This window comes from Sinocyclocheilus grahami, unplaced genomic scaffold, assembly GCF_001515645.1.
Source record: "Sinocyclocheilus grahami isolate Dianchi unplaced genomic scaffold, SAMN03320097.WGS_v1.1 scaffold336.1, whole genome shotgun sequence".
Lineage (NCBI taxonomy): Eukaryota > Metazoa > Chordata > Actinopteri > Cypriniformes > Cyprinidae > Sinocyclocheilus > Sinocyclocheilus grahami.
Genome location: NW_015505515.1, coordinates 903010 through 914802, shown reverse-complemented (window position 1 = coordinate 914802; position 11793 = coordinate 903010). Strand labels below are relative to the sequence as shown.

Sequence of the window (11793 nt, the reverse complement as noted above, 5' to 3'; positions counted from 1 at the left end):
CCATTAAAAAAAAACGTTTCTTAAAATAATAATAAACACTTTATTTTATCTTATCTAAAATAACTCAAACTAAAATCAAAACTGAGAACTAGCCTGTATAGACGTTTAAGAAAAACAAATAAAAATGACAATAAGATAAAAACATTTAAAATGAAATTTAAATATTTAAATTTAAAATGAAATATAAACATTAAAATTAATTTAAAATGTGAACAAAAACTATAGGCTAATAATATATCAATGAATTGTATGTACAAGACTTCCATAAAATGCTTTACTAATGGGGTCATTTTTAAATACATTTTTATTTAAATATTTTAATCCAAATCAGGTTGCCAACCAACATTTTACTTCTTAGACTTATTTACCTTTTCCATACTTTTTTTAATGTAGCTATTTATTAAAGACATATAACGCTTACAGGGGATACATAGGCCTCCAGCACAAATATTAGGCTATTTAAAAGAACAATAGACCTATATGACTTAACCTAAAGCAGTAAAGTATAATACACAACCAGAATACAAAACACAATAATAATCTACTAAAATAATTAAGCCAAAACAAATGTACATTTTCCATACTTGAAGATAACGGGATCTTTGAGCACCGTCGCCCTGGTAACCACCACCTGTCAGCCTCGCGCGATAAAACTCTACCGCAGGGGCTTATGGGAACTCGAGGCCAGAGCAAGAGCGACCGCCCTTTTCCGACGAGCGGAGGAAAAACAGCACATTGATCGCTTCAGGCCTCAAACGCGTATAAACAACCGCACTAAACATCAGAGCGTCACCCGGGGTAAGTTCTCGGGAGCGTTAGACACCCGGCGTCACTCATTATTTAGCCGAAAGGGAATCTGTCTTATTAAAAGAGCATTTTAATGCGCGATTTGATGACGTAACGACAATGGTCCAGAAAACAAATGGCGAATGCGTTAGCGGCCACAGGCCCAGCGTGCGAGTAACATGAAGCTGACTGGCACACAGTGCTGCTTTCGCCGTTTGTGTATTTCTTTAGGACCTCCAAACGGTTGGACTGTTGAAGTACGTGGCTTTTGCAGCACTTTGAGCCGATGGGTGTAAAGCAGTCCGTCTTGCGTAGAGAAGCTCCCTGTAGAAATGCGCGCTTATTCGGCATGCTGCTTAGATATGCCTGCCGCTCTATGGATCTGTTGGCATAGGGGCCATTACAAAGTATGTGCCTAATTTATCTTAAAGCATTGTCTGTGTTAATTGACACACGCCTGTGAAAGATTGTAGACGAATTGTTTGGCTTTCAAAATGCATTTAACAATTTAATATTATAGCTGTCTACCCACTTACAAAATCTGGGGTGTGTTTCCCAAAAGATTCGTTAGCTAGCTATGGTCGTTAGTTCCATTGAACTATTTTTAACGACGGGACTTGCGACCATGGTTATTTTTGGGAAACGCACCCCTGAACAAATGTAACTGCTTTTTGGTACTAAAAAGTCAATGTATCTTCACTTTTCTATTATAATTTATATATATATATATATATACATGCTGTCTTGTTATTATTGTCTGTTTGTTTCTTCATAGTACTTGCATGTGCAGGGAAAGGGCTGAACCATGTCTGTTGATGGAGATGTTGACTATGGGCATGAGTTTCCAGCCCATTACAAAGTGATGCTTGACAAACTGAATGAGCAGCGTCAGCTGGATCAGTTCACAGACATCACACTTATTGTGGATGGTGAGGTTTCCAGTGTTTGTACCTGCTAATCTAATACCTTTTGGAATTATGCAAAATATGATACAGGTGAATAAACAGGTGCTGATGATTGTGGTTACTTTAACAGGGCATCAATTTAGGGCCCACAAAGCTGTTCTGGCTGCCTGCAGTCAGTTTTTCCACAAATTCTTTCAGGACTTCACTCAAGAGCCTCTAGTGGAAATTGAAGGTACCCAACTATACATGCATCTCTGTGGAACCAAAAACTGTTATATATGATGACCCTGAACCACAAAACCAGTCATAAGGGTCAATTAAAAAAAGATTTACACATCACCTGAAAGCTGAATAAATAAGCTTTCCATTGATGTATGGTTTGTTAGGATAGGACAATATTTGGCCGAGATACAACTATTTGAGAATCTGGAATCTGAGGGTGCAAAAAAATCTAAATATTGAGAAAATCGCCTTTAAAGTTGTCCAAATTAAGTTCTTAGCAATGCATATTACTAATCAAAAATTAAGTTTTGAAATATTTACGGTAGGAAATTTACTAAATATCTTCATGGAACATGAGCTTTACTTAATATCCTAATGATTTTTGGCATAAAAGAAAAATCGATAATTTTGACCCATACAATGTTTTTTTGGCTACAAATATACCCAAGCGACTTAAGACTGGTTTTGTGGTCCAGGGTCACATATTACAATGTAGCCTGTTTTTCCTGGACAATGACTAATCTTAATCAGCAACTCTGTCTAAACTGGAAGCACTTGTTTGCAACACAGTTAGTAGACTTTGGGCTTGGTAATTTACACCTAGAAGCCCAGATTGACAAAGAAGTGGGAGGGGGGGATAATACCAATGTCACTGAATTATTGCTATGTATTTGTTTTAAATAATATTGAATTACACTTTATTTTAAGGTGTCAGTTGTTATAGTGTAATTATACATTTAATTACTGAGTAATGTTAATCAGCTACATGTACTCACTATATGGTTAGGATTAGGGTTTGGCTTAGGGTTACTTGCATGTAATCATACATCATTTATTGTTATTATAATAGTAAGTACATGTATAACGAGGACATCTTAAAATAAAATGTTACCTAATATTGTTTATTGCCCAAAACGAATAATGGAAAGTTGGCTTTTTAAAGAAATCTACATTTGGTCCAATTGGACCTGAAATCAAATTTGTTTAAAATTACCAGATACCCGAGGCTACTGATATCAGACCTGAACCATGTCTTTGCCGCTAATCATATTTTTTTAGCCTGACCCATTTGAGTCAGACCTCAGGTTTTTGTATCCAAGTTGACCGCAGTTAATGCTACCAGTTGACACATTTCTGCTATTGCATTTTATGTTCTCCCAGCCCTAATAGTAGTAAGCTAAAAATGACTCCAAATAATGTATGCTCAATAATAATAATCTTCTTTACTACAATATTTTTGTTGCAATGAACAGGTGTTAGCAACACTGCCTTCCGTCACCTAATGGAGTTCACTTATACAGCTACATTAGCTGTGAATGGTGAGGAAGAAGTCAGTGATGTCTGGAGAGCTGCAGAGTACCTTCAAATGCAGGAGGCGATCAAAGCCTTGAACAACAGGTTGCTCACTATTGTACATATTCTTTTGCTTGATTTTATCCTGAAGTTGATTTTTAACTATTATGTTTCTTCTACGTAGAAGGAATGGTACAGCCTCAGTGAACTCCTCCCAGGCCTTGGCTGGAAAGAGCAAGGCTAAAAAAAGGAAAATCGCAGAGTCCTCCAATGTGATCACTGAGACTCTTCCTTCAGTGGAGACCGAATCTGTTGAGATCGAAGTGGAGGTTGGCGAGGAACATATTGAGGTGGAGGAAAGCGGCCTGGTGGAAGTAGTGGATGCTGCTAGGAGTTCAACCGAACCCTCATCGGATGACTCTGCATTGGCCTTATTGGCCGACATCACCAGCAAGTACCAGCAGGGAGAGCAGACACTCCATGTGATGAAAAAGGAAGTAGATGATTCGGTAGTCGTGCCGGAAGAGGCTGTGATTGCCTCCAAGACCCTGGAGAATATTGAAGTGGTGGAGGTTCAGATCTCTCAGCTGGACAACCTTTTCCGTTGTGACAAGTGCGACCGCTGCTTCAAACTCTACTACCACCTCAAACAGCACATGAAGACTCACACCGCTACCCCAGATAGGGGCTTTGTCTGCAGGCACTGCGGTAAAACATATGCCCGGGAAGGAGCCCTTAAACAGCACTTGAATAATTACCATTTTGATGCGGAGGAACAGTCCCAACGACAGAAAAAGAAAGTGCATGTTTGCGAGTACTGTGAAAAGCAGTTTGATCATTTTGGACACTTCAAAGAGCATTTAAGGAAGCACACAGGTGAGAGATTATGAGGTCAAATGCATTTTAAGAAATGTATTCAAATGTAATCTCTAATCAGCTTCTCATTTATTCACGTATGTGTAGGTGAGAAACCCTTTGAGTGCCCGGAGTGCCATGAACGTTTTGCCAGGAACAGTACGCTGAAGTGCCACATGTCAGCATGTCAAAATGGCGCTGGAGCCAAAAAAGGGAGAAAGAAGTTGTATGAATGCCAGGTTGGTTTTAGCCAGTAAAATATTATCCAAACATGCATTTTTACTATGCTAAACCTTCTGAAAAACTCACTAAAAGGGCTACAGAAAATCTAATTGCTATTTTTCTGATAAATGTGATTTTGCGCGTTTTAAGATACAATATATTGCATTCAATTTCTCAATTAATTCATTTTAGTGTAACTTCATTTTTACTAAAACTGAAGTAAAAAAAAAAAAACTAGACTAGAGAAACATAAGATTACTAAAACTTTAATTAAAATTAAAATGGAAAATATCAATTTGATGATAATAGTATTTATAAAAATTTTTAAATATTAAATAAGAAATAATACCATTGTAATATTACATTGCAAAATAACAAATTGGGTATTTAAGAAAAATATAATGTTATATTTGAGAGTAGAACTGTAAAATTAATACATGTATATATTTATTATGCATATATGTATATACTGTACGTGTGTGTATGTGTGTCTATATATATATATATATATATATATGTATGTTAAAGTCTTCATATCATTTACAAATATCAAAGCATCAAGCTTCATTTTTGACAAAATACCTCAGGTTTCTTCTCATTTTTTGACAACAGCATATAATTGCTTCTCATAAGTTTGGAAAGATGGTGTGTTTCCATAAACTAAAAATATATTTATTTAAAGGCACAATATGTAAGTTTTTGCCACTGGAGGGCGCATATTCAAAACAAACAAAGAAACAAAGGCGTAGTTAGATGACGCTGTGACTGAGTGTGGAATCATTGGAGTTATCATCTTCATCCCCACAGCTGATGCAATCCGATGGGACTTGGGCAGAAATCATGTTCATGGATGAGCTAATGTATTAAAGATTTATAAACGTCGTAGTATGAAGCGGAGTGAGGCTGAAAGCCGTCGAAGCGTCACGAGGCCGCTGAACGAGCGCGACACAGCGGAGCTTTTATTATGCTACACTTTAGCGCTTCTGCTCGTGCGTATGTGGGGTTAAGCAGCGCTGTTTTATCATAATAGATGCGTTTGAAAGTTCTGTTATAATGCTACTCTGTGCGGTCTTCACCTGTCTAATAAAATGCATAACATAAAGCGTCTTTGGTGTTTCCATGTTTTCTACAAAACAAGACTGGAAATCGAGGGTGTATGAGCCATTATTTAAAATGGCTATTTCTCTGGATTTAAACATTCTTCGAAACATTTGGGATAATGTAAGTACACATGTCAGCAAAATATATAACGCTGTTCTAGTGATTTTTGGATATTTTAATAAAAAAATCTACATATTGTGCCTTTAATTAAAAGCAATTTGTTAATCACACTAAGCAATATGGCAGTTTTGGTTGTAATTTGCTCATTCATGCAGCCCTACTCGCTTATCTTTTTCACTCCTCAGGTCTGTAGCAGTGTTTTCAATAGTTGGGAGCAGTTCAAGGACCACTTAGTGACCCACACGGGTGAGAAACCCAACCACTGCACCATCTGCGATCAGTGGTTCACGCAACCCAGAGACCTCCACACTCATCTGCTAGAGCTCCATGGCTTACAGGAGAAGGTTATCGTCACAGAGGAAGTCATGATTTCAGACCCAACCACGGTCTTGGCTATGGTGGAGGTTGAGGAGGGAGAGGAGAGGGTGATTCTGGAGGACGGCATACGGGTGGAGCATGTCACTGTGGAGCCGGTGGACGTTGTTGCTGTTGAGGAGACTCTCATGGTGGAGGAAGAGATGCCGATACAGCCTTCTCAGACTGTGGGTGGGGTGGAAGAGACAGTGGTTTTACACGTACATGGCGAGAGATTGAAAGAACAAGCAATGGAAATCCAAATAGCACGGGTGACTGTTGCAGAACCAGCAGAAAGTCGAGTTCAACAAGAGGCAGTGAACAGTTTGAAAGAAGTAAAGACTGCAAATGTATGAAAGGCCTCTCCTGTGCATGGACACTTTGAGAATGAATTGGAAAGGTGAACCAGGCCTTTACTCCTTTCCCACCACATTAAAATTATACAGTAATGCTCACAGTGGTGTCATGCAACAAAGATGGGTCACCAGCTTTATTTCTTTAAGCTTTGCTCTTCACTTCTCGGAAAGCAGTGTCTCTATAAATCTGATTACCGGTTCAGTCATGCTTTTAATGTATGTTGTGGATAAGAATAGTAAGATGTAATTCATTTCATGAATAGTGCACATCGCCAAGACTGTTTCGGGTGTGGAAAGAATGTTTTTTTTTTTTTTTTTAAGTTATCTTTGGATGTATGTTTATAGCGTGTGCAAGAAGCTTATTTTCATAAAAGAATTAAAGGGCAAAATGTTTCCCCAGATAATCGAGACGACATGTATGTAGTTCTGGCTTGTGTTTCTAATTTTTCTCCTTGTTCAGTCTGCACCATTCATTCATTTTAAGTGAGCTTGCTGTTCAGTATGGAGGACGAAACCTGCAAAAACAATAAATAAATAAATGCGCAAATAAATAAATGTGTGTGTATAAATACACAAATTCTTGTTTAAATACATATAGAAATAATGTGATTAAAGTAGGCAAATAAATAAAATAAATTGGTGGGCAAATGGAAAATGTTTAAGGAAATGCTAAACTCATCCTAACAATTTTCCTTTGATCACTCATTTATTTCTGAATGTAGTTCCACGTTTATTTTTCCTCTGCACAACATGCTAATGAGAGGGTGTCAACCATGGACTTGGTCGGGGTCATGTCATAGCTGGGGGTGTGGCTTTCCCGCTGACAGGAGATGCATGGTGTTAATCCAGTATGACCTACGTAAAGTCACTTTTGCCGTTCAACAGAGCAAGATACACAAACTGAGCTGTATTGTCCGTACAGTACCTGTGCCTTTACAAATGACCCAACAGAATGACCAGAGGTGTCATTTCCTGACGTCATTTTTTGTAACCCGATTGAGTCTCCAGCTATAGACAACTGTAATATCAGTATCCATGGTCATCGTTAGATTATTCACTTTATCCGTGGAATAAGGGCTCGTTCTTTTGAAGGCAGCTAGTGTTTATTAGGATGTTTTTACCTACTCGTTTAGGTACGTGTAAGATCATTTTTATGGTCAGTAAACAGTCTTCTACAACCAAGTCTATCTGCAGCAATCTCTCTCTCTTTACAGCGGGAGAACCAAATTAGTGACATACACAGCACAAGGGTACATGTCAGTTGATTCTCAATTTATTACTGTACAAACAGGCTTATACACATCCTTGAGAACTGGAATGAAGTGGTTTAATCGAGGAACAGACAGTTTTTTCCCATTAGTTATCAGAACAGAAAATGCAGGCGACAAAAGTATGTTTATTAAGCAAATAATGGTTCAGTATTGCAATTAAGAGCTATGTAAGCATTAATATTTTACACTGGCCACTTAAAATCTTTTATGATTTAGCTCTCTCATGATTATAACTACAAAACTAACCCTATGAAAAAGTGTAAGATAATAATCAGTCCCCTTGACTGATGAAGTTAATACGCATGCGCAGGCAAACGCTCAAGCACGTCACACACGATCCGCCTACTCTTGCATAATTGACACCCTCTCATTAGCATGTTGTGCAGAGGAAAAATAAATGCGGAACTACATTCAGAAATAAATGAGTGATCAAAGGAAAATAAATAGGATGAGTTTAGCATTTCCTTAAACATTTTCCATTTGCCCACCAATTTATTTTATTTATTTGCCCACTTTCATCACGTTTAATTATTTATGTATTTAAACAAGAATACGTGTATTTATGCACACATTTATTTATTTATTTGTGCATTTATTTATTTATTGTTTTTGCAGGTTTCGTCCTCCATAGTTCAGCTGTACAGAGCTGTACTGATGTGGCACTCTGAGCCTGTTTTGAGCTGCAGTGATTTATGTGAACTGGAAATGAAATGTAATTGGGGAAATGCAGCATCTCTTCACTGTAAAGCAGGTATGGGTTAAACCAGGCCTTCTCAGACGGAGGAGCTTTGAAGGCGGGGCCAGGCATCTTAGGGGCTGGGACCCACTATAGGGCCTCAGAAAACTTCTAAGAGGGCACAGGATGACTTAAATTAATTTCGTATTAATGTATTTAACTTCAATATTATAATGAATCCATTACAACAATTTAATTAAAAATGCTTAAACATCCCATTGTTATCCCATTATAATAATTATTCGTAGTTTCTCTAAAACAAAACATATAGCTGTCTTTGTATTTTGCAAGGGGCTTATTGTTACTAGTAATTGGATTTAGAAAGTTTGAAAACCACTAGTTTACAGGATCACAATCGTTGTTAAATTGATTCGTTATTGATAGTCTCAAAGGTGATTTTGTTTTGAAGTAAAACTAGACTTTAAAAAAAAAAAAATTAGCAAAACTCAAGGGACATACATTTTTTTTTTCTATTTTAGAAATGTTCTAACAGCCTATTGGTTAAAGAAAGCCGTTAGTCCCACCTCCAAGCTGTGATTGGTTAACAGAACTGTCCGTCACCTGTCCTCCCTGTTGCTGTGATGGTGCCTGGAGTCCTCGCGCATCACATTCAGGCAAATGACACGCACCGAGTTACAACAAACTGAATGATCCCGCTATGAATACGCACAATAATTCAACGAGGCAACGCTTAAGAAAGGTAAGGATGTTTACTCATCAATTCTCATCATCCTGAGAGGTAACCATTAAATACATACAAGCATGAAGAATTAATGTATGCCTTCAAATTGTTTACAAGGCTTTTATCATTTGTTCAGATATCAATAGACAAATCTTGATGTTGATGTATCTGGCGTTACTGCCCAGCGGCGGTTGTTACGGAAGCGTGTAAACTACAATTCATCTTTGGCGCAGACACGAGCATCATCTCATTAAAAATTAGGCTGGTGTTACTGTTAGGCTACTTCTATTTTATAATTATATTTCACAGAGCTGAACTACACACTGAGATCTGACACAAACGTGCGTCACCTTTAGTGACTTGAGATGCGTGTGAAATAAAGATTTACCCTTGCAGAGTAATTTATTGCCAGTAATAATAATATATAATGCTTTTTCCTTACTATATATTAGGGAAGTGGGCATATTGGATGTTGTGATGAAAGTCATAGTGAATGAGCAATTATGTAAGAATTACTTTACTTAATTCTACTTTCTAAAAAATGTGTGCCTCCATTTAGAGCCAAAGGTTTTGCTAGCTGAACCCTGTACATGCAACAAGGCTTTTTCTTACCCAGGGGCCACTGATATCCCATGTGTTTAGTGTTTATCTTGTGTGTAGATCAGAAAGATGGCCAGAAAGATGGTGGAAAAGGGTGAGAGAGGAAGATCATTATGCAGACACATGCACAATCACATCCATGCACTTGAAAGGATCGTTTCAGGATTTCTGCTTGTTTTACACTTTAAAAGAGAATTCTGTCAGCCGGTGAATCTTTTCAGCCCCTTCAGCAATCAGCAGCGCACACACACACATATGCAGGAAGGTGTTTGAAGCTTGCCTTGAGGATTTGAGTATTCATGAGAAACATCACTTTGATTTTGTGTGCTGTACCTTGGTAAATAGAGCGTGTGAAGTAGGGCAGTCAGAACGATATTAAATATATATATCAAATATAAATAGGAAGATCAAATATCTGTATCAGATAGATGTGTTTTTTTTCAGCCATCTGGTTATTTGTTCTTGCTACCATCTAACTATTTATATAAGAATCAGTTTAGCAATCAGTATTCGGGTCATTTTATGCCTACTTTATTTATTTATTTTTTAAAGAAATTAATAGTTTCCAAAAACATTAGTTTTCATACATTTTAAATAAATGTTTAAAAAAACAATTTTCTGTTCATCAAAGAATCCTGAAAAAATGTTATGGTTAGGCCTGTCAAGATAACAACTTTTTGTTGTGCGATATATTGCCCCAGAAATAATTGCGATAAGCGATATTATTGTCATTTTAAAGACCATTTTATGCCACTGAATATATAATCATAATGTAACAGCATAATAATGCAAGAAGGCCTACACGCTAGGGCTACACGATTAATCGAATGCGATTGTCATGCGCATTTTGTTAAAAAAGCCGGTTCTGTAATCAGCAGGAAATCATCATCACGTGCTTTCAGATGAAGCAGAATTTACTACAGATAACCGTAGTTCACTGACAAGTTACGCAAAAAAATTTTGCGCGATTCTGAAATCGTAGAAATCGTTCGTGATAATGACAGCTGTTTGCGTAGCTTCTCAGTGAACTACGGCTCTGTGTAGTAAATGCTGCTCCATCTGAAAGCATGTGAAAATACCACATTTAATAACATATTTTTACTCCAAACTCACTTCATAACATCAGTCGAGTGTTTGAAATAAATCCTTCTGTGAGATAATGTGGCTTCTTACACAGAATAAGGCACGCAACTTATTTCATAGTATTTAAGCAGTGATAAAGGCATTGCATTATAAATATACTTTATTTAAATGAAAATTATAATAAGAAGAAATCAGATAGACCGTATATTGCCGTAGTCGTGTGTTTATTAGTCACGTTGAATCAATGAAAGCAGTTGAATCTTCTGTTTATTCAGTTGCAGCTATAGGCATGTTTTGGGTTTCTTCTGCGAGGCGTATTTGGAGTTTCAGCGTGAGAGCGCCCTCTGGCCTTTGGATGGAGATTTACTGCTGATCACAGAACCGTGCTTCACTGAAAGATACGCATGACAATCGCAGCTTCTGTCGAATCGCGATCTCGATTCCATTTCGATTTATCGTGCAGCCCTACTACACGCTTCCAAATGACAACACACTTTACATTTTTAAGAATATTTAGATCATGAAAATTAAGTATCAAAATATTAGATACCGTAAAAAAACTCGAATAAATAGTAAATAAACATTTTCTAACAAAAAGTGCAAAGTAACAAGTAGAAAAAAAGAAAAATGCACAAAGAACTTGTATGGAGATTTTTCCATCTACTGATTTTTCCCTGACCTTCTTTTCTCTGTAAATGAAGCGTGCACACTATTGCTGAAAAACACAATCACTACTTAGCAGTCAGATGTCTGTATGCACAAAGGCACAGATCCCTAAACAAGGCCACATCTGCAGATGAAAAAATTTTTGACTAGCACCTCATGACTACACGTTATGAACGAGAATCTGCAAAAGACACGGGCGCAAGTGGAATGTACAAAACATGGTGACATTAATTTTTAGGTAAATATAATGTGCGATATATTGCATCACCAAAAATGATTGAGGTCATGTACATATATTGCACGAGAAGTCGATATATTGATTATTGCAACAGGCCTAGTTATGGTTTTCACAAAAATATTAGGCAGCAAAATTTTCAACATTTATGATAATTAAAAAAAAAAATGTTTCGTGAGCAGCAAATCAACATATTAGAATGATTACAGAAGGATCATGTGAATTCAGCATTGCTATTACAGGAATAAATTACATTTTAAAATCTCTATCTCTATCTCTCTCTCTCTCTCTCTCTCTCTCTCTCTC

The 11793-nt window shown here is 37.1% G+C and overlaps 2 protein-coding genes across 4 annotated transcripts in view; both read left to right on the top strand.

The window, feature by feature from the left end:
* The first annotated feature begins 637 nt into the window (after positions 1–637).
* Positions 638–6615, top strand: znf131 (zinc finger protein 131). 3 transcript variants are annotated; one of them, XM_016295471.1, is made up of 7 exons: positions 638–798; positions 1562–1715; positions 1822–1923; positions 3167–3311; positions 3391–4082; positions 4170–4300; positions 5690–6615. In XM_016295471.1, the coding sequence occupies exons 2-7, from the start codon at positions 1592–1594 to the stop codon at positions 6212–6214; spliced, it is 1719 nt and encodes a 572-aa protein (XP_016150957.1). In that variant the 5' UTR covers positions 638–798; positions 1562–1591; the 3' UTR covers positions 6215–6615. The 3 variants fall into 3 exon arrangements, with proteins under 3 accessions (XP_016150957.1, XP_016150959.1, XP_016150956.1); XM_016295473.1 differs by lacking the exon at positions 638–798 and adding an exon at positions 811–1193 and having other exon boundaries at positions 3394–4082; XM_016295470.1 differs by lacking the exon at positions 638–798 and adding an exon at positions 811–1193.
* A 2107-nt stretch (positions 6616–8722) lies between these two features.
* Positions 8723–11793, top strand: part of LOC107602863 (serine/threonine-protein kinase NIM1-like) — an 11217-nt gene continuing 8146 nt past the window's right edge. The window contains exon 1 of the mRNA XM_016295468.1: positions 8723–8921. The gene's annotated coding sequence lies outside the window, so the exon portion shown is untranslated. The remainder of the gene's footprint in view (positions 8922–11793) is intronic.

Coding starts and splice junctions, on each gene's coding strand:
- znf131 (XM_016295471.1), top strand. CDS start 1,592: ATGTCTGTTGATGGAGATGTTGACTATGGGCATGAGTTTCCAGCCCAT. Junction 1,716..1,821: donor CATCACACTTATTGTGGATG/GTGAGGTTTCCA, acceptor TTACTTTAACAG/GGCATCAATTTAGGGCCCAC. Junction 3,312..3,390: donor ATCAAAGCCTTGAACAACAG/GTTGCTCACTAT, acceptor TCTTCTACGTAG/AAGGAATGGTACAGCCTCAG.